The 21,157-nt window shown below is 39.1% G+C and overlaps 2 protein-coding genes across 2 annotated transcripts in view; one reads left to right on the plus strand and one right to left on the minus strand.

The window, feature by feature from the left end:
- The window catches only part of LOC105558447 (transmembrane protein 8A-like), a 17,303-nt gene extending 2,638 nt beyond the window's left edge, over positions 1-14,665 (plus strand). The window contains exons 2-5 of the mRNA XM_012006145.1: positions 4,022-4,305; positions 10,211-10,849; positions 11,103-12,012; positions 12,314-14,665. Coding sequence (XP_011861535.1) covers positions 4,022-4,305; positions 10,211-10,849; positions 11,103-12,012; positions 12,314-12,476 — 1,996 coding nt within the window. The 3' untranslated portion in view covers positions 12,477-14,665. The remainder of the gene's footprint in view (positions 1-4,021; positions 4,306-10,210; positions 10,850-11,102; positions 12,013-12,313) is intronic.
- A 157-nt stretch (positions 14,666-14,822) lies between these two features.
- LOC105558446 lies at positions 14,823-19,036 on the minus strand. Its single transcript, XM_012006144.1, has 4 exons — positions 18,765-19,036; positions 17,143-17,326; positions 16,753-16,894; positions 14,823-15,352 (listed from the first exon to the last, which is right to left on the minus strand). The coding sequence occupies exons 1-4, from the start codon at positions 18,851-18,853 to the stop codon at positions 14,931-14,933; spliced, it is 837 nt and encodes a 278-aa protein (XP_011861534.1). The 5' UTR covers positions 18,854-19,036; the 3' UTR covers positions 14,823-14,930.
- Between the last annotated feature and the right edge of the window lie 2,121 nt (positions 19,037-21,157).

Consider the following 21,157-nt stretch of genomic DNA (forward strand, 5'->3'; position numbering starts at 1 on the left):
TCGCCAGTAACTTCGAAACCAAATTTTCTTAAGTTTTAACGACCTACACTGGCTATAGTGATTTTTATTGACCGTATCTGGCTATTAAAATTCTTATTGCGAAAAATTTTACCCCAGCCAGTATTCGAACCTGGGACCTCCCTACAATCTGTGACGGGCATCTTAGCCAGCTCGACCACTGGGGCTGTGATAATACTATTCGCAATAACAAGTATATAACTTTAAGATGTTGTTTACGCGTCTATTTCGACTTTTCAGAAACTGTGCGTCGATACGAATTGTCGACCGCACAATAAACTGTCGATACGCGATTTTTAGAATTTCCCTTTCCCTTCCCTCCCCATGATCCCATTCCCTCTAACGGAGGAAAACCAAGTTTTTGGTCCTTGGTGTAATAATTAATAAATTAATAACATCAGTTGTTGGACACTATTATCTAAGGTCGATGGTGTGGCAAGAAACAAAAGAATTTTGAAGGCCCATATAGTATCTATTGTCTTCTTACCAGAGACTCGGCACCAGAGTCCATGTGTTATTACGATGATGTGCCTCGAATTCTTCATCGATCACCCTGGTCCACTCTGCTTTATCTGGCCCTGAAGTCGCTTCCAGGAAGGCTCCTGGTACATTGTACTCCGCGAGATTTCCTTCGTTTTTGGACTGTCGTTTTATGAGTTTACGATCTCACAAGGAGTGATACTTGCCGGTTTCCTTGAATTGTTGCCCGTGCTGTTGAAAAATTTTAACTACTTCTTGAGGTATATCCTCAGCATCGTAAAACTTTCCATTCTCAATCTCTTCATCGTCCAGTGTTGCTTCGAGATTTTCTGCAGCATCGTCTGTTCCGTGCTCAGTTAGTTCCTGAACTGTTTCCGTTTTTAAGGCTGAGTTTCACTTCAGATACTATCTTGATCTCAGTGCTTGTACTCCGGTTTGTTCATGGAAAAACACATTCCTGGAAACAGATACAGTTTTCTTCTCTGGATTATACAACTGTAATTTGACGATTCTTCTTCGCATCCCACGAGAAGAACTCTTTTGGCTCGAGCGTCAAACTTCTTTGTGAACTCCTTCGGAATGTGTTCAAACTGGTAACCCGAAGATTCTCATATGACTGAGTTTTGTTTCCGCCTGTTTGAGAAACTCTTATTCGATTCAGCGTGTAGACAGCTCTATTCACGGCTTCCGCCCAAAGTCGCGTCGGTAGCTTCTTCGCCTGTAACATCGTTCTCGCACACTCGACGATCGTGCGATTTTCTCGTTCAGATTTCCCGTTCTCTTCAGGGGTGTATGGGGCGGTGTTTTCCATCGTGATGCCTTTTTCCTCGAGAATGGTCATCCTCTCGTTGCAATATTCGCGCCCGTTGTCAGCCCGTAAACGTCCTCAAAGGACGTTCGAACTATTTTCAATTATCTGCTCATATTTTCGAAAACAATCAAATAAGCCCGACTTGTGTCGTAAGTAGTAAACATGATCAAAACCGGTAGCATCGTCTTTAAACGTCGCAAAAAATCGAGCACCTGCGAGAGACGGAACTGACATTATAGAATCGCAAGACATCGCTGTGTATGAACTCGCCAGTTCTTCTGCTTACTTTATCAGTCGTTTTCTTGAATGATAGTTTGTGTAGTTTTTCAAGCTGACACGCGTCGCAAAAGAAATCTTCAACGTTTATAAGATTAATACCTTCCACTAATACGTCTTTTACTAAATCGTTTAACGCGCGTTTGTGAATATGTCCGATTCTTTCGTCCCACACTTTTAAATTGAGCGTGGTTATATTTGCTTTATTACACGAGCTTGGCAAACGGAAAAACATCCGGTATAATTTATTCGATTGTCTCATTCTCGTCGCTTCGATTACGCTGTTTTGCACGACTTTGACACTATCGATATCGAATTGCACTCGAAATCCGTTCGTGGTGCACATTCCGATTGAAAACAGTTTCTTTGTCACTCGCGGCACTAGTAAAACGTCTTCGATTACTGACTTTTTCCACACACCATTTACGAGTCTTTCGATAGGAATGTTCCCGACAACGATTACTTCGCACTCGTCATCATCGCCTGGTGACACTGTATCGCCAGTAACACTTCGCGGAGTTCTAAAAATCACTCGCGACGTGAGGTCATATACGCCGACACGCCACTATCCCAAAACCCAAATGTCCTTCGTGTTAGCGCGTAACAACTGACGTGCGTGTTCTGCTGTTGGTTTCACATGGGAACCGTCTCTTCCTCGAGACTTGCTGTTCTTCTCGGATGTTGAAGTGACAAACGCACAATCGGTATTTCATTTTCCTTTTCCGCGTTCATGTTGTTTCTTTTTCTGTGGACACTCACCGGTGAAGTGACCCATCTCCTGGCAACGATAACATTGAATGTCCTTCTTCTCGAACTCTCTTCTGGGATGACGCTTGTTTTTCCTTTGAAAACGTTTGCTATTTGTTTTCACGCCATACTGCTTGACAACAGCTAATGCGCTATTCGATTGTCCTTCTCTTTCTAAGCGTTTTTCTTCACAAATGAGTCGCTCTTGTAAATTTTCGACTGTTTGTCTTGCTGGTTCTACACTGTCCCAGACTGTTTCTAGAGTGTTGAACTTCGATGTTAAACTCGCCAAAAATTTCGTCATAATGGTTAAATTAGATATGTTCTCTCCTAGGTCGGTAAGCTATCTCGCCATATTTTGCACTTTAGATGTGTTAAACCACTGAATCTGACGAAGACATTCTGTATTCGTGAAAACGTTGTGTGAGAAGCAGCTTATTAGATTCCAACTTTTGCTCATGTATGCGGCTGAGCTTGACCCACATATCCTTCGCGGTTGTGCAGACGAGAATACTTTCGAGTTGGTAATTTTCCATGGCCGAGGATATTATCGCCATAGCTTTAGCATTGTCGCGAGTCCACACTTTTACGAGTGCTTCGTTTTTTCTTCCGGCTTGATTCTTGATCCATCGACATCGTCGATCTCGTTAGCCATGAGCATGGCCGTGATCTGAAACTTCCAGCCTTGATACTTTGTTCCATCAAAATGTTTCACAAGTCTTGTAGAGAAATAGTCTGGCATTTTTTTAAATTATGAAAGAAACTCTGTTCACTCGCGACCGAATTCGTCTCGACTAATGTGTCCACGCGCGTCTTTTCTCGTATCACACGAATTCTCGTATCGCACGAATATCTCGCTATCTATTTCCGCAAATAATTACGCAACTAGGGTGCCTAGGCTCATAACCTGTTGATTCAATTAGAGTTTTTATTGCGGATGCAAAACACAGACAAGAAGACTGAACGAAATAAGGCAATTTTATTTAATATTAAAGACGCGACTGACTTGGACGAAAAATCGAGAGCAACTGAACTGAGAAAAAAACATGCTACGTGCCCGCTTGCGCCCTAAGATAATAACATATACATGCACATAAAACAAACGATCACGCATGTCTGGCACATTCGTTCAATCGATCGCGATAACTCCCTTCAATAGTTTTCAAACACACACACACACACACACACACACACACACATGGCAGGAATATCTTAAAAGACTTAAAATATTCTAAAGATTTTAGAATATTTTAAGTCAGAAGAGTTAAGAATCAAAAGATTCTAAAGATTCACGATTTTTCTGAAAGATTTGAAGATCTACAAGTCGGGCTACCTACATCTTGCCTTGTTGACCCGCATTAGGCTTTTTCACATATATTGTTTAAAATATTCTGTTCTATGAAAATGTTCCAAAAAATAATTTTGCGATATAATGAAAGATTTTGATATATGTATTAACATCTTTTAAAATATCTTAAAAAACTTTCAAAAAAATATTTTACTAAAATCTTTTTTACTAGTTTTATTTGGGCTTTTAGAAACATTTTAAAAATATTTTTCACATAATTTCAGGAATATTTTATCTTTTAAAAATATATTTTTGCAACATTTAAAAAATGTTTGAGTGCTATTAGGGTGCCGTTGCCCATCTGAATTTCCGTTGTATATGAAGATATTCTGTCGCTTTAGATTCACGGCGAAAGAAGAGAAGACTGGCGGAATAGGTAAATGCTCGCCGCTCAACGTCTCGTTACATCTGAAGTCCGCTAGTTTGCCGTTCGTCTCGCCCGACGGTTCGAAGGTGGCCGCGAAGCTGATGGAGACGAAGAATCGTCGGCGACATTACAGCCTGGATATGCAAAGTAACGGCGAGCAATACACGATCAAGATAGAGGCTCCGCCAGCGGGTGACTGGTACGCGATCGCCTTCCGATCGTGGACCGATCCTGAGGAAGGAAAGATCAAGCAGCAAGGTAGAGAGAAACGATGTCATACCCTTTTCAACGAATAAAAGAATCCGGGGTAAAATAAAATTGTATTAGCCTCTTCTGTATTTTATAACGTACACGGTCTTTACAGTTCTATTTAATAATTCTTCAATAACAATATGTCTGAAATAAAAAAACCATTGAGTGAGATTAGGGATGTGCCGTATATTATTATCCGGCCGGATAGTCGGATTTTATTAGTATCCGGCAAAATATTCGACTAACAATAAGTTTTTATATTAAAAATTTGATAGTTTGCATCTTTGATATAGGAGATTCGAATCCTCTAGGAACAAATAAATATTTTTTATTAGATTAGTTCTCTAACGTATGTACGATCTTTTTTGCAAAGGTTTATTTTCAACAATACTTCGTCAGTAATGCAAATTCTGTTAACTAAATTTATAATTTTTAGAGCGCTATTCGACACAACTGTCTATAACTTTTAATTAAAAGAACTTATTGCGAAAAATATTGTCTCAGCCAGGATCATCTTGGCTGCAGTAATATTTTTCCCAATAATATGAAACATTCCACTTTGACATTAATGATTATTCCCTTTTTTCAATACTAATCGTTGTGACTATTTATTGTTTGCTCCAAAAACTCTAAAATTTATTAAAATTTTTTACTTTATTTTATAGAGATTTTATTTCATTAATAAAAAAGTAAAATTATTTTAATAAGGGCTCTAATCAAGGGCGTAATTTCATGTATAAGTTTGTCTGAATCAAATATAGTACAGTAACTTTAGGATTTGCTCTCGGAAAAAATACATACCAGCTAAATTTTTGCACAGACCTTCATTTTTACGTAAGATTGAAGGAGACAAAAGTTTACCATTGTACAGTGGCCGCTAAGAAAAATAATTAAACCAATAGGGCTCAAATCTCGGTTTTTTGCAAATATCTCGTTAAATATCGATTTTACGAAGAAAGTACAACAGAGAAAAATTAAAGAATGGAAAATTTTACATCAAAAATGTTCTGTAAGCTTTTTCCGTACAAGCAATACTTTTTACGTAAGAAATTATGCAAGATGAGCATTGCACAGTGAGGTTACGAAACGCTCCGACAAACGTCAAACGGATTGAAGCGTCGCATGCGCGCACAAAAAGTATTAAAACTTTTAAACGAATCATCATACAGACATGAGCCAAGGAGCATTGCAAAGCTGAAACTTTTAGCTTTCCAGTGCTATTGATTTCATATATTATTCTACGACAATTTACGACAATTGTACAATAGTTAAAACAATGTGTTATTGTCGTTTTCGCCTTTTTTTATAAAATCAGCCATAAGTCGGTTCCAAATCGTTTAAAAAAAATCGCCTGCAGGATATCACAGTACACATTTTATACGTTGACTCCATAAGAGGAAAAATTTTTAAAAATTTTCTTCTTTGAAATAAAGCTGTCGACATTTTCAGAAATTTTCAAAATTTTTGATGAAATGTAAAACTTGAAATCGTCATAATTTTGCGAAAAATCATTCTAGAAAAATTAAAAAAAAAACAATTGAGAGTTAGACATTTCTAATGATTTTTCGCAAAATTATGACGATTTCAAGTTTTACATTTCATCAAAAATCTTGAAAATTTCTAAAAATGTCGACAGCTTTATTTCAAAGAAGAAAATTTAAAAAATTTTTTTCCTCTTATGGAGTCAATGTATGAAATGTGTACTGTGATATCCTGCAGGCGATTTTTTTTTAAACGATTTGGAACCGACTTATGGCTGTTTTATAAAAAAAGGCGAAAATGACATGTAACACATTGTTTTAACTATTGTACAATTGTCGTAAATTGTCGTAGAATAATATATGAAATCAATAGCACTGGAAAGCTAAAAGTTTCAGCTTTGCAATGCTCCTTGGCTCATGTCTGTATGATGATTCGTTTAAAAGTTTTAATACTTTTTGTGCGCGCATGCGACGCTTCAATCCGTTTGACGTTTGTCGGAGCGTTTCGTAACCTCACTGCAATGCTCATCTTGCATAATTTCTTACGTAAAAAGTATCGCTTGTACGGAAAAAGCTTACAGAACATTTTTTATGTAAAATTTTCCATTCTTTAATTTTTCTCTGTACTTTCTTCGTAAAATCGATATTTAACGAGATATTTGCAAAAAACCGAGATTTGATCCCTATTTGTTTAATTATTTTTCTTAGCGGCCACTGTACGATGGTAAACTTTTGACTTCTTCAATCTGACATAAAAATGAAGGTCTGTGCAAAAATGTAGCTGGTATGTATTTTTTCCGAGGTTTCTCTCAATTTTTGTCTAAAGTAATGGCTAATACTATGTTCAAGAGATAGGCGCTCCGCAGCTGCAACATTCAACACTTCAAACTTCTAACAATAATTACAATATAATATTGTTTTTTAAATTGGTGACGAATATCCACTCATACAGCACAAACCTTGCAGTTACATTGCAGCTACATTACAGCAATGTTGCAATATTGTAGCAATGTTATTGCAATGTAACTGCAAGTTTTGTGCTGTACACTGAGAAAAATGTCCGATTAAATATAATTGGATAATTCAACTACATGATAACAAACGGATATGTCCGATTAAATTGTATATCCGATGAAAAATTTGATCGGTTTTTCAATCAAATTTCATCGGTAATTGCATTTCATCGGATACATTTTATCGGATATATCCATAATTTAATCGGAAAAATTAACCATCGGACATATTATTTAATTGGTTTATCCGATGAAAATTTTTCTCAGTATACGGGCAGCCGGATATCCGGTATTCAGTCGGATATCCAGTATCCGTTCAGATATCCGGTATCAGGTTTCACGTTATTACCGGATATCCGATATCCGGTATCCGGCAATTTCACTATCCGGCACATCCCTAAGGGCCAATTTCGCAAACGTCGGTTAACTGTTAACCAGAGTTCAGTCAACTTCCTATCTTTTTCTATCTGATTCTCTAAGAAAAGACACAGGATTAATTAACCTTCGGTTAGCAGTTAACCGTCGTTTATGAAACTGGCCCTAAGTGAGATACCAAGCATCACTCTGGAGTCGCGCTGCTAGTATATTATTCCTACGTTACGAAAGGAGAATTTGCTTATTGTCACCAGTAATAATTAAAAATAAAGAGGGGAAACTTATAGTCAACCCAACTGGCTAGTTATTTAATTAGTTTATTACAAACAATGTTTCGACCCTATTCTTTTGGGTCCTTTTCGAGTAATACTGCAAATCAACAACAACAACGCAGTTATGAACAATGTAGGTTAATAAATAAAAAGGATTTAGTTAAAAAGTTAAAAGTTCAATAACGCACCTAAGTCAGTCATCGTCGTCGAATAAGACAGAGTCGAGTTATAAAATATATGTATATGTATACGTGTTAGCACTGTGGTAGCTGGGCTCGAACTAATTTGTTAGTCATGTCTTAAGAACAATACAAGGTGATCACGATGCGAACTAAACAGTTTTGATTACACAGTCGTATATTTCATTTAAATTTTCGGTGTCTGTAAATTAAGCGTGTTATCGGTCTTTTTGATAAAAAACATTTCGGCGATTTCTCTTTTTCTCCTAAGGCGCTCGCAATATAAAATTCTTGGTTCCGACCAATTAAACTCGTGATCATGTGATGCACGGTGTTTGCTGACCACGGAGTGGCAGCTTTCGTCTTTTTTTATGTCATTTTTATGTTCTTTGATTCTGGTCAGAAGGTGTCGTTTGGTTTGCCCAATGTAAGAGGCTTCATAGTCGTTGCAATTAATACGGTAGATGACTTCGGTTTTTTGTACCAATTTACTTGATCTTTGCCTCTTTTAATAATTTTATCTAATTTTTTGGGATAGTGTAGATGGTGTTTAGGGATTGTCCCGATTGCGCACATAACTGATCGGACACGGCAATATTTCCCGATCGGACACAGCCCCGACACAGTCCCGATCGGACACAGCCCCAATCGGACACAGTCCCGATCAGACACCGTTCCTATCGGACACACTCCCGTCGGACACATTTTGTATCGGACACATATGGTTGCAATCGGACACAGATTCTATCGGACACAGTCCCGATCGGACACGGGCTCGATCGGACACATTTTACATCGGACACATATGGTTGCAATCGGACACAGATTCTATCGGACACAGTCCCGATCGGACACAGGCCCGATCGAACACAGGCCCGATCGGACACGGACTCGATCGAACACTCTAGATGGGTTTTCAAATGTTTATAACATGAAATTTAAGGCAAACTGTGACTCTAGATGGGTCGGGATATTTATATATATTTAACCAGGGTTGACTGTTCTGTAAAGCAGATAATTTTCCATCATTTGTAAGTCCATACGTACACAAGAATATTGTGCTTTACAGAAATACGCAAGCCCGGTACAAAATGTGTCCGATCGGGCCTGTGTCTGATCGGGAAATATTGCCGTGTCCGATCGGTTATGTTCGCAATCGGGACTCACTCGGTGTTTAGACCTGTTCTTTTTCAAATTTGTGCTAATTTTGTCTGTCAGCCCTTTAATATAGGGGAGGATAATGCTTTTTTTAGGGTCAAAATTTTTTTATTAGCGGTCGCGCAGTCAGTATGTATGGTATCCCGTCTTTTCAGTTCGTTTAGTCTAGTGTTTACGTGTTTGTTAATAATTTTATTAGGGAAGTAGTTATTGATTAAAATTTTCTTAACAAGATCTATGTTGTTTCTAGTAGTTTTTCTCAGAGAGTAAAATTGCGTGGTCAACTAGGCTAATAATGGTGTTAATTTTATATTTAAGTGGGTGGCTAGAGTAGTAATTAACTTATCGTCCAGAAAAAGTAGGTTTTTGGTACCATTTAGTCAAGATCTTGTTATTGTCGTCTTTAATAAGTGTCACGTCAAGAAACGGAATGGAGTTGTGTGATTCGTTTTTATGAGTGAATCTCAATCGTGGATGGTAATTATTAAATATAGAGAGAACAAAATCAATCTTGGTCTTAGATAATACAGTGAGAATGTCATCCACGTATCTATAGAATATGGGAACATCAAATCCTAGGTTCTGCAGACAAACTGTCTCCAAGTCTTTCATGATCATGTCTGCCAGTATAGGTGACAAAGGAGACTCCATGGGGCTTCCGAAGATCTGCTCATAGAACTGTCCGTCGAACTTAAAACTAGTGGAGTTTAGAATTAATTCAATAGCATGTAAGAACTGTGGTAAGCTAAGTAATTTCACCGAATACGTTACTTAGTTAGACTACTCTTCCTACTGAGCTATCCAGGCCCACACGATACTCTTTATCGCTTGCCTACTTAATTTATTTGCTAAATAAAGTAGGTAGAAGACCATCATATGGATGCAGAGGCCACACATCCCAAAATCTCTACAGCAAATTCCCTACTCTCTGAAAGTCAATCAGTGGATTACCATTAAAAACAGTGACCCAGTGAGAAATGACTTGTCAAAACAATGTCGAATCGACATCGATCCAACGAGTCATTTCTCGCTGGAAAATAGTCACTAATCACAGTTACAAGAATACCACTGAAAATCTCAGTGATATATTTACAACTGTCAATCAGTGAGTATTCACTGTTTTCAGTGGCAATCTATTAAGTGACTTTTAGAGAGTACCGTTATCCTGCTTCGAAGTGAACGAATATGCGAAACGAGTTCCGGAATGATAAATGGAAGTGTATCTTCGGGAAAGTAGGCATCAAGACGCTACGCTTAATAACTTTTGAACGAGAAAAAGAACGGGCTTGGTCAGGAATCCTTTTTCAAAAATATTCTCTTGAAAGTGAATTATTTTTCGGTATTTGAAAATAAAAGTGGCTACTTTCGCGAAGAAGGATCTCACCAATCGCCACTGGACTCTTGAAGATTAACGGGAAACTGCTGTTGCATAGGTATCAGCGTGTCCTGCGAGACTGTGATGGACGCCGAAATGTTCGTGGAGATGCCAGCTACGACATCGTTGGTGGATCCTGAGATCGAGTACAAGGTGCAGTTGGACGAGACTTCCGATACAACGATAGTGCAGTATCTTGTGCCGGACGTCGGTCTCGAGGAACTGAGTCTGTCCCTGAAGTCGTCCTGCGCCGAGGATTGCAACATTGCTGTCTACGTCACAGCGGAGGACAATCTCGTCGACAGCTTGCTCAACTCCACGGCGATGTCGCTCTCCTTCAGGCCCTACGTAGGCGTTTTCCACTACGTGACCCTTCGCCTGTTATCGGGAAATGTGTCGAACGTGACGGTGCAGCTGCCAATAAGCCGCCAGACAGACGTCGGGGTCGATCAGGTGATGCCGGTGGTGTTGTCGAGAAAATCCTTCCCCGAGTTCTTCCTCTTCGATTACGAACATCTGCGCGGCAACGACACGAAGCCCCAGCCCTTCAACATTACCGCCGATGCTCTCTCCGTCCTTAGCTTCGAGATTGGCCGGGTGTACGATGTCGGCGGTACGGTCACTCTAGGCTTCAAGCTGGTCGACGTGGAGGAGAAGTACAAGAAGAACATCGTCCTCGTAGCCTGTGTTTCCTTAGGTTGGTTCGCGTGTCCTATAGATTTCTGCTGAATTAATTTCTTTCGAGGACAAAATAGAAAGTTATCGATGTCTTCTTCAACAAATAGCTTCAAAATAACAGTAGATCGCTCGCGCGATATCTATTTTACGACGAATCCTCTTTCGCGATTCAATATGTAAAAAAAATAGCGCACATAGTCTATATAAAATTTATATCCACTAAGATTCATTTCTAGAGTCTCTTCGCCCTTTCATCCTTCGGAATTTTTTAGGGTACTACTCGAACATTACTTCGGGCGGTGGTTGCGCCCGCGCGCAAGGTCTCACGACGGCGGATGTGTACGTGAATGCGTCCGAACCGGCTTACGTGCACGTGCCTTTCCCCGAAGCAGGAACCTGGTATGTCAGCCTGAGCGTTTTCTGCCCCGAGGAGGAGAAAAAGACGATGAGCGGCGCCAATAGCAACATCAGCACCAGCAGTAGCTCTTGCGCCTGCGGCCGCACTTGTCTACAGGGCGATGTCGCGTGCGAAAGATGCGACTGCCTGTCACGTTGCCTCACCGCCCGGGTGGAAAGCATTGTGTCGTCGTCGCCGTGTGTCGAGGGTCGCTGTGGCGGCCGTGGCAAGTGTATGCATTACATGAGCGGCGGCTTCGTTTTCTCGGCGTGCTACTGCACCGGCGGTTACCGCGGCTTTGACTGTGCGGACAACGCGTACGTTCTCAGCAGCAGCGGTATACTCCTACAGCTGCTCGCCCTAACCTTCAGTAACTTCGCCTTTCTTGGCTCGATCTACGTGGCGATACGACGCGAATACTTCACCGAAGCGGTCGCCTACGTCGCAGTCATGTTCTTTTCCACGTTCTATCACGCCTGCGAGGCCGGCGAGGAGGTCTACAGCGTGTGTATTATGCGGCTGAGCGTGCTGCAGTTCTGCGACTTTTTCAATGCGCTGCTTGCTATCTGGGTGACTTTGGTGGCGATGGCGTCGTTCGGGCCGCGACTGACCGCTTTCTGCCAGGTCACCGGCGCGATTGTGCTCGCGATGGGCGCCGAGATGGACCGCACGGCGCTCTGGGTGTTCCTGCTGCCGGCTGTCACCGGTTCTGCTCTGATCGGGCTGTCCTGGGGACTGAGATGCAGGAGAAAGCGCACCATCCGATACCCCTCGCGTCCATATAGGTGAGAAAGAAAGGAATGTAGGACGAAATCAATTTTATCATCAAAAACAGAAGGTAGAAATGTTGTGTAACAAAGTATGGCCCTGCTTGGTAAAGTAACAATTAAATTATACATAATAGAAGCGGTCAAATATAGAAATGACTACAACATTGTAACGTATAAATAATAAGGCAACGGTCTAAATAATGTAGTTGAAGGGTTTCATCTTTTTGTCGTGCAACCGAAGTTGTATTTTCCATTGCATTTCATATTCTTCCTGCTTCATTGCGACACGAGATGCTGACGTCTCTTCTGTTTCTAGGACTATCTATTTCCCGGCCGGAGTTCTTCTTGTCTCTCTGGGCCTCGTTTGTTACGCGTTCCTGCAAACACGCAAGAATTATTATATCGTTCACAGTCTGTGGCACATCTGCGTCGCCATTGGAGTTATTCTTCTGCTGCCGAAACGCAAGTACATGAAGTGATGGTCAAAAAGTGGTGTACGCGTTCGGGAGAGATTTGAGAAGATTGGAAATAGTATCGGAAGCTAAGATATGTGATAGTAGGCAACCAAAGAGACATCAGGGAAATTATTACAATACAAATAGATATCGTCGACGAATCGATTTTTGTACGAAAGGAATTACAAGCGCCGGTCTTACCATCTGCGAAGACCTCTTTGAAAGTTATCATATATCTCGAAGATTATATCTTAAGAAAGAATTATTTATTTCACTGATTAAGAAATGGGCTTTGAGAGTCTCTCTTTCTCCAGAGAGTTTTTAGTTATTTAATTATTTATTTATAATTTTACATCAAGATTTATCTACAGATATTGAACATTTTATTTTAGTAGAGTTACTTTAATAGATCAAAACATTAATTACCCTTCTTTTACTTATAAAGAAGTTAATCTCTCGGCTTTATCATGATTCGCTTCGTAGAAAAGTCATTCGGTCGATCAAATTCGACACTCGCGCATATATTATAAATGAATATACGTATATCAGAGATATTATTCTTTTAAAACACATCGGCAGTACATAGATACGAGACGTGTTTCGATTACGGAATTAACTCGGTGAGATCTATCAATAATATACAACATTTAGCAATAAGATGTGACACATAAAACAAATTCAACGACAGTATTAAATCATGGTAAGTCATCCGTGAAAGAAATTTTGCTCATTTTAATAAGCATTAAGGAAACTGAAGAAAGTGTGATCGACATTAAGGTATTTCCGTTTTTCATTTAGCTGTTGATAGAATTGAATCCCTATTAAATGTAAATAATGAAGCTTGCGAGTCGTTAAACGCGGCGACAGTATCGAGAGAAAATAATTATCACGATTATTGCTGAAATTGACGTTGAATTTTATAAAGTTATGCTGTGAAGTATCTACGAAATGCACTTTGACATTCCGAGAAATCTATTGATCGTACGAATATGGAATGTATCGCTATACTTTGTTGACTCAGCCGCGACCTGTTTGTAAGGACCAATTCCAAGATATGTAAAATGTTGGAAATGTGATAAAAGAATCAAGGATATCTTCGTGCGAATGGTGCTTTTTATTCACACAAGAATGCTTAGTCTTTTATTAACGATAGCACCATTGTTGTAGCACTATCGTAATACTATTCATTTATAATTATTATATTGACATCGTGTTTCGACGCCATTTTAACGACAGATGCATTTTACAGAAGCATATCATATTCGACAAGTACATACATTCCTTATCGCTTGTTTCTTAGAAGGCTTCAAATTGTAATTTATTTCCCTATTGAACGTGAAAATAATTTTATCTTCTAGCGAAGGCAATGCGGGCTTAGATACGTAACTTTAAGAAGCAAGTCCTTTTCCTTTCCTAGGAATCGATACCTCGCACACAAACGTCCTGCTCCGAGAATAATACGCGAAAGTGAATGAAAAAGTAAAAATACATGTCTCTTATATTTTATAAACTAGCAACTAATGTATCTCTAGTGCATATAGAAATTATATTCTTCTACGTGAAGCACGTCTTCTGATACAGGACATGTTTTGAAAGGCAGATTTAGGACCCGTTATCTCAACTTTCGCACTAATTTTTCCAGTCCTTTCTAGATATCACGAGCAATCCGAATGTCTTTTCCTTCGACTGTGCGATTTGACTTTCCAGCCAATAATAACATCTAGATAGGAAGGCAATACTCGAAACGGAGTCATTTTTTTCAAGTTGCCTTGCACCGTGACAAGAGCGGAAAAGCGAAACAAGAGTGGGAAACCGTCGTGTCTTTACTTTCCGATTCATCCTCGCGCCTGTGTATGCGTGTTGTATTGTCCAAGGGAGAGTAACGCATATACATATGTATAAGTAAATACGACATCGTCATGGGCAGTGCCTGTACTGATTGTTGACACGTGTTAAGCGCGATGCGCCGCGACCGTATCGCGATTCTAGTCGATTCTATTTTCTTCAAGGTGAAAGCCGTATAGACTATATAAAATAAAATAACATTTTCTACGTATAACTGAAGAGCGAAAGAGGAGTGTATCACGCTGAGCGCACGGAGGTTCTGCTGAGGGGGGAGGGAAATTTCATTTTTGTTAATTTACAAACGTACACACAGACACCCAACACACGCAGATGTAAATCTCTACGAAATAAAGATGAAACTATCGTTATACGAGTCGAACTGAAATACCGCCCAAGCTCCATCGAGAGCTCTCGCTGCTTATGATAAATAATTGCATCCAAAATAATCCTAATGTTATGAATTAAATTGTTAACGGATTCTCTGCTCTTATCTCTGTCTCTTTCTTCGTCGTATGTATGTACATATACAGCGAGTTGTCTTCAATTTTTTTAATGCGCTCCTTTCCCGATTTAATTTGCTATTTAAATTATAATCGTCCCTCTTTGAAGGGCGAGAATTACGTAAGCAAAGTGTTATAACGATGAGGAGGCGGTGGGCGTCGGGACGCGCGCGTTTGCCGTCGCAATGATGTTAGTCAACAGCGACAGCATCGTCTCCATCGAGAAGCCGCAATGCGGGTACGATCTGGAGCAGTTTCTGCCGTTCCTACCGGCCTTCACCGCCTCCTCGATCGCCGTACCCTGCATAGCCGTGCGGAACACCTGGTTCGTGGTGACCGCGTTCACCATCTTCTCGAAGGACGTCGCCCGTCCGCCCTTCTCGTTTCCGCTCTCGTTCTCGTCCTCGTTCTTGTTTCCGTCTTCGCCTGTCGCGGCCGTCGCCTGCTGCGTGTAGGTGCACACCGCACGTTGCATGCACGAGGTCGTATCGATGCCGTGACGGGCCAGGACGTCGTCGATCCTCGTCAACGTCTGGGTGAAGCCGCTGTCATCACCTGTGTTGAATTGATTGCATTACAGAAGTTGCATGAAATTCATGAGATGCGGAAAACTTCTCGTGAAGGTCAATTTTTCTCAACGGAAATGAGAAAGAAGGAGGAAAAGGTACGCTACTCCGAATAGTTTTAAATTTTGTTCAATCGTGTCTTGAATTAAGATCCTTGAAATTGAAGAATCACATGAAATAACCCATACAGTACCAAAGCTTTCAGAAACATTTCAAAAACATTGCAACATTGCAAATTGCAATGTAATATTGCAGAGACGGTTCAGAGACATTCAATTGTAATATTTCGTCGACAATGTTTCAGTAACCTTGTAGAAATATTATAAAGTTTGTAAGATATATTTGTAACGTATTATGATATCGTTTAGATTTTTCAAATCTATATTATTTCTCATATATTCCAAACGCAGCTTAATAGCATGTATAGCAACGCTACTTAGCATGTGTGTCTTTATATTCTCAAATTTTATTCATTAGGTTGATCGAAAAGTTCGTTTCAAATTTCCTATATACAGGGTGTCCTGAAATTCGCGAATCAAAATACCATAGCAAGAAAGTCGTCGAAAAAATAAATTAAAAAGTTATTTGCCATTTTTCGTTCCGAGCAGTAGTTTTTTTTAGATAAAAAGGTTCAAAACAGGCCAATCATACCTTACGGTTGAACGGAAACCTGTCCGTGAGTCGCGCGTTGATAGTGTTAATGCACTAACACTATCGACGCGCGACTCACGGACAGGTTTCCGTTCAACCGTAAGGTATGATTGGCTTGTTTTGAACCTTTTTATCTAAAAAAAACTACTGCTCGGAACGAAAAATGGCAAATAACTTTTTAATTTATTTTTTCGACGACTTTCTTGCTATGGTATTTTGATTCGCGAATTTCAAGACACCCTGTATTATATTATACATATGCAGGAAATTTAAAACAAACTTTCCGAAGAACTTTATGTTTGTCTTAATTAAATCTTAAGTATCTTGTATATTTATATAACGCATAATGAATTTTACTAATACATTGCACCGTGTCATTACTGCAATGTTACATCACGAGACACTACCGTGTCTCGTGATATATTTTAACCTCCATAGATCGCATTAGGCCTTGCATTTACGCATAAACGCCTTTATCGACAATTTACAATTCAAATGCATATTTTATATTTTTATTTTCATTGCAAGAAAGTAACTGCAAAGTAACGATTCGTTACTTTTTGAGTAACTGTAGCTGTAACGCGTTACTTTTCAGAATTGGTAATGTATAACTGTAACTAGTTACATTTTTAACAAAGAAACTAACTAGATATTTTTATGAAGTAACTTTTCCAACCCTGGAATAGAATATAGATTATCATTATAGAATATGGATTTTTTATAGGATATAACACTTACTTCTCGCGTACGCGCCATAAGTACCCGACAGGATGTAGAGCAGTTTTGGGATGATAAGAATCGATCCTACGCCTATGATGGCTCCCAAGAGAAGTCCGCCAAGATCTATCTTCGCTGGCGCATAAGGCGATACCCCGTAACCCTGGATCGGATTTAATTGATTACATAAGTTTAATTTAATTATGCCACAACGAGTTTCCAAATTAATCGATTGCGATTATCGTGAAAACTAGCGACGCAAATAGACATCAGTGGTAATAAGTTTTTAAAGTACATTTGATGAAATTGTTTGTGAAAACGAAATAGAAGGGACGCTTGCATACGTTCCAAAAGTACAGATATTTATAGAATATGAGAAAAGCAGGAAGAGAAATTCGACTCAATACTCACGCTCCCTGTGCCTCCGATATTGGTGAAACCAAATCGCGCCTCCTGGCCGCGATCCGCAATATCGTTCGTTTCGGATTCGCGTTTCGACGCTTCGTTGTGCTGTTTAATCTGAGTCGATGGCATGGCCATCTGATCCTGCACCTTCGCCTGCTTGTCCATGTAGCTGATAGAGCTCGGTACAAACCTATCGATAGATCGTGTAAAGACAGATATACACGGGCATCTGAACGATGAAAAGAACTGATATCAATTTTTCCGTTAAATAATTTTTAGCTTCCCAGGCTCGGGTTCACCAACGTTGTTTATCCATACAGTACCGAAAGATTGCAGAAACATTGCATATACCTTTCACTACAACATTGTAACATTGCATGGAGGTTGCAAAATGTTTCAACAACGTTGTTGCAAGCTTGAAGCAACATTGAAATGTCCTCCCTCAGACATATTACAATGTATAAACATGGCAGTAATGACATGGTGCAATGTATTTGTAATTTCATTATGCGTTATTTATATAAATATACAGGATACTTAAGATTTTAATAGGTTGTTCGGAAAGTTTGTTTAAATTTCCTGTATATGTATAATATATAGGAAATTTGAAACGAACTATTCGAACGTCCTAATAAATAAAATTTGAGAATGTAAAGACATCCAAAAGATATATATAAGAAAACATTGCAACATTTCTATCTGAAGTACTTATTAGAAAATTATTATTAAATTTGTGGTTTATTTTAATATATTTATATGGGAATAGAAATTACCGTAAATTAGAGTGATATCGTTAAGAAACACGTTGGAGGTCGCGTAGATACACGTTGAACATGGACAACATGGACGAGGAACACCGATACTGGCAATATCGGAAATCGCGAGACTATTAAGTAGCATTGCTATACATGCTATTAGGCTGCGTTTGGAATATATGAGAAATAATATAAATTTAAAAAATCTAAACGATATTCTAATACGTTACAAATATATTTTGCCAACTTTATAATATTTCTACAAGGTTACTGAAACATTGTCGACGAAATATTACAATTGAATGTCTCTGAACCGTCTCTGCAATATTACATTGCAACTTGCAATGTTGCAATGTTCCTGAAATGTTTCTGAAAGCTTTGGTGCTGTATGGGTTAAGCGTACAATCAGCTTAATTCGTTTTTTGTTTCTTTCCAACTGTTACTTTAGAAAGAGACTTAAACATGAATTAAACTGAGATTAAAGTTAAACGACGTTTTGTGAAACCGGGCCTTGGTCTCTTGAAATCCGTTAGAGTATCTTTTGCGATGTTAGGGAAGAAATATTGGACATATTGGAAAAAAGATATGGCTAATTGTAAGATATATAAAAACCGACCAAAAGGAAGACCGAGAGTGAGATGGGAGGATGGGGTAGCGAAGGATGCAAGAACTTTACTCCATATGAAGAACTGGAGGAGACATGCTGAAGACCGCGACAGATAGAAGGCCAAACTTCAGGAGGCCGTGGCTCGCACCTGAGCTGTACACCAGTTGAAGAAGAAGAAGAAGAAGAAGAAGGAAAAAGATATATCGGATGCAACCTCTTCGTGTATTATTTAAAATATAATTTAACCGTTGAAATGAGAGACTTACCCTTCGTCATCAAACTTTGGACTGCAATTGACCAGAATGGCGAAGCAGCTTATTGCCACAGTTAAACTTTGCGAGATACAAAACGTCATCTGAGAGAGAAACAATTAAGAGACAATAAACTAATGATTAATATACTATATTAACATATTAATAAATTAAATGCCGATAATATTTGCGTGTCTCCATGAATATTTAGTACTGTAAAATGCTCTACGACAAAAGAGCACAGTGCTTGCAGACAAGTTGAAGAGATATTTTGTTTAAACACTATTGAAAGTGAGATTCGGTTCGGCAATTTTATTACTTGGATAAATAAATAAAATTTCGAAGTATATTCTAGACTTTTCAAGACACTGCGAATATTGCGTTACGGCAAATCGAGACAATCGTTCGCCGGCAACATTCGCGTGACATGTGTCGTACGAACATAAGTTATAAATGTAAATTAATTAACGTAAATACCTTTGGCGATAAGGGCAAAGCGAACTGTCTAAGATAAAACGTGAGGCCTGAGGTCAGTTCCAGAATGAGATATGGCTATCCAGTGTCACGGACTGGCTGCACGGTGCCTGCTTTCTGGCATATATAGTCGCTCTGGTCGTCTGAACACAGCAAGTCGTGGAGGATAATTGAAGCCTCGGTTTCGCTTTCATTGTCAGGTCTTCGTGGTGCATGACGTCTCTTCGTTGTCGTCGCGGACGAGGAGTACGCCGTCTCTTCCTTCGCAACGATGCGTTGTCATCACCGGTCGCTCGAAACTTCGAAGCTGAAATAATGGCCGGCCGCCAACAATGTCCTCTTAAGACGTTCACTGACTTTTGACACGCGGGATTTCGCAACTCCGGTCCCCCGACACCTCGCGAAGTGATCTTTTCTCCGCCATGTTACGACTTCTCGTCGCGCGTTACGAAACGCGTGCAACCTCGGGGTATGTTACGGCCGGTAGCCGCCTAAATTGTTTACTTGGTTTTGACATTTTTAAAGATCAGAATGGCGCAATCGATAATTTGATATAATTAAATTTTAATAATCGTTAACGCGCGATTAAGCGAAATGATGTCAGCAAAACTTACACTTTGTACAATTCGAAATTTTGCGAGGAAAATAGAACAACTCGACAGAAAGTACGTGTAAGAAACATTTGCAATAAAGGTTTGCAAAAAGAAAACAAATTTTGATTGACGGTCTTACCATAAAAAAGAATGGGAAGATGAGTGCCGAGAACATTCATAAAAGTATAGTTGATTTATTAAGTCGCAGAGATATGGATCTAACTACAATGTGCGTCTAAAAATTCTGTTTCATATAATCAAATCAAAACACTTTAAAAACCTGTCGACGATGTACGATTGTACAATGTGCAATTCGACGGGTGCTATGAATAAACGTGTAACTCAGCGTTTCGCTCACAAATTATCGTAACTCCCCAGCCCATCAGTAAAACAACGTAACTTTCCCAGTATTTTATAAAACGTCGCATCTCGCAGTCTCTTAGTAAGAACCATGCATCTCGCTATCTTATTGTTAGTAAGAACTATTGTATTCGTGAATCAACGTATCTCCTAATTACCTAGATAAAATCACGTAACTCTATTTTTATAACTTTTCAGGAGGACGCATCAAAGTTTGAAAATATCATTAATAAATCTTAGGTAATATTTAAGATCGGCATAATGTTTGATTCGGCATAATGTCTTTCTTTCGTCTCTTTTAAAATTTTGGACAAAACATAAATGTTATCTAATAGTTAAGAACCCCATATCTAATAGTTAAGAACCCCAGATTGCAGCATTATAAAATGCAATATTATGAGATATTGAGGTAATTGTGCATAAAAGCGACTTCCTCTCCGATTCGCTTGATTTTTAAATATGTTGTTGGGCACGGAAAGAAAGGCTTGGTTAAATTTACAAAGTTTTTCTTGGTTAGCTGTATATTGGTTGCTATAACGATTGACTTGGTTACCATAATCATGTACACTTGGTTAGTCTGGCAATTCAAACTTGATAGGGACTGTTGGTGTTTATAACCAACGCAATTGGTTAAAGTAACCAAGAAATTGTATTCCGATTAGTTATCCAGAAGGAACCACGGCAATTAGTTCTCATAACATCAAATTGAAATTAAAAAAAATAAAAACAAACGACCATAGCTTATAGCATAACCAAGTTCATGGTGAATTCGGTAGAAAGGGGTATCACCGATTAAGGTTAACTTCAATCTCGGCTCACTTACTTCTTATTCCTTACTAGTCCTAAGAATTAGAACAAGAAGTAAGTTAAACCGAGAATAAGGTTTGCATCGATAGAAACGGACATAAGTTGTTTAGTGCAGTTATGGAAGTAACAAGCGTGAAAGAATTGTTGGAAAATTGGGGATTGGAGAAGTTCGTT

Source organism: Vollenhovia emeryi, unplaced genomic scaffold (assembly GCF_000949405.1).
Source record: "Vollenhovia emeryi isolate VEMERY1.0 unplaced genomic scaffold, V.emery_V1.0 DF939343.1, whole genome shotgun sequence".
NCBI lineage: Eukaryota > Metazoa > Arthropoda > Insecta > Hymenoptera > Formicidae > Vollenhovia > Vollenhovia emeryi.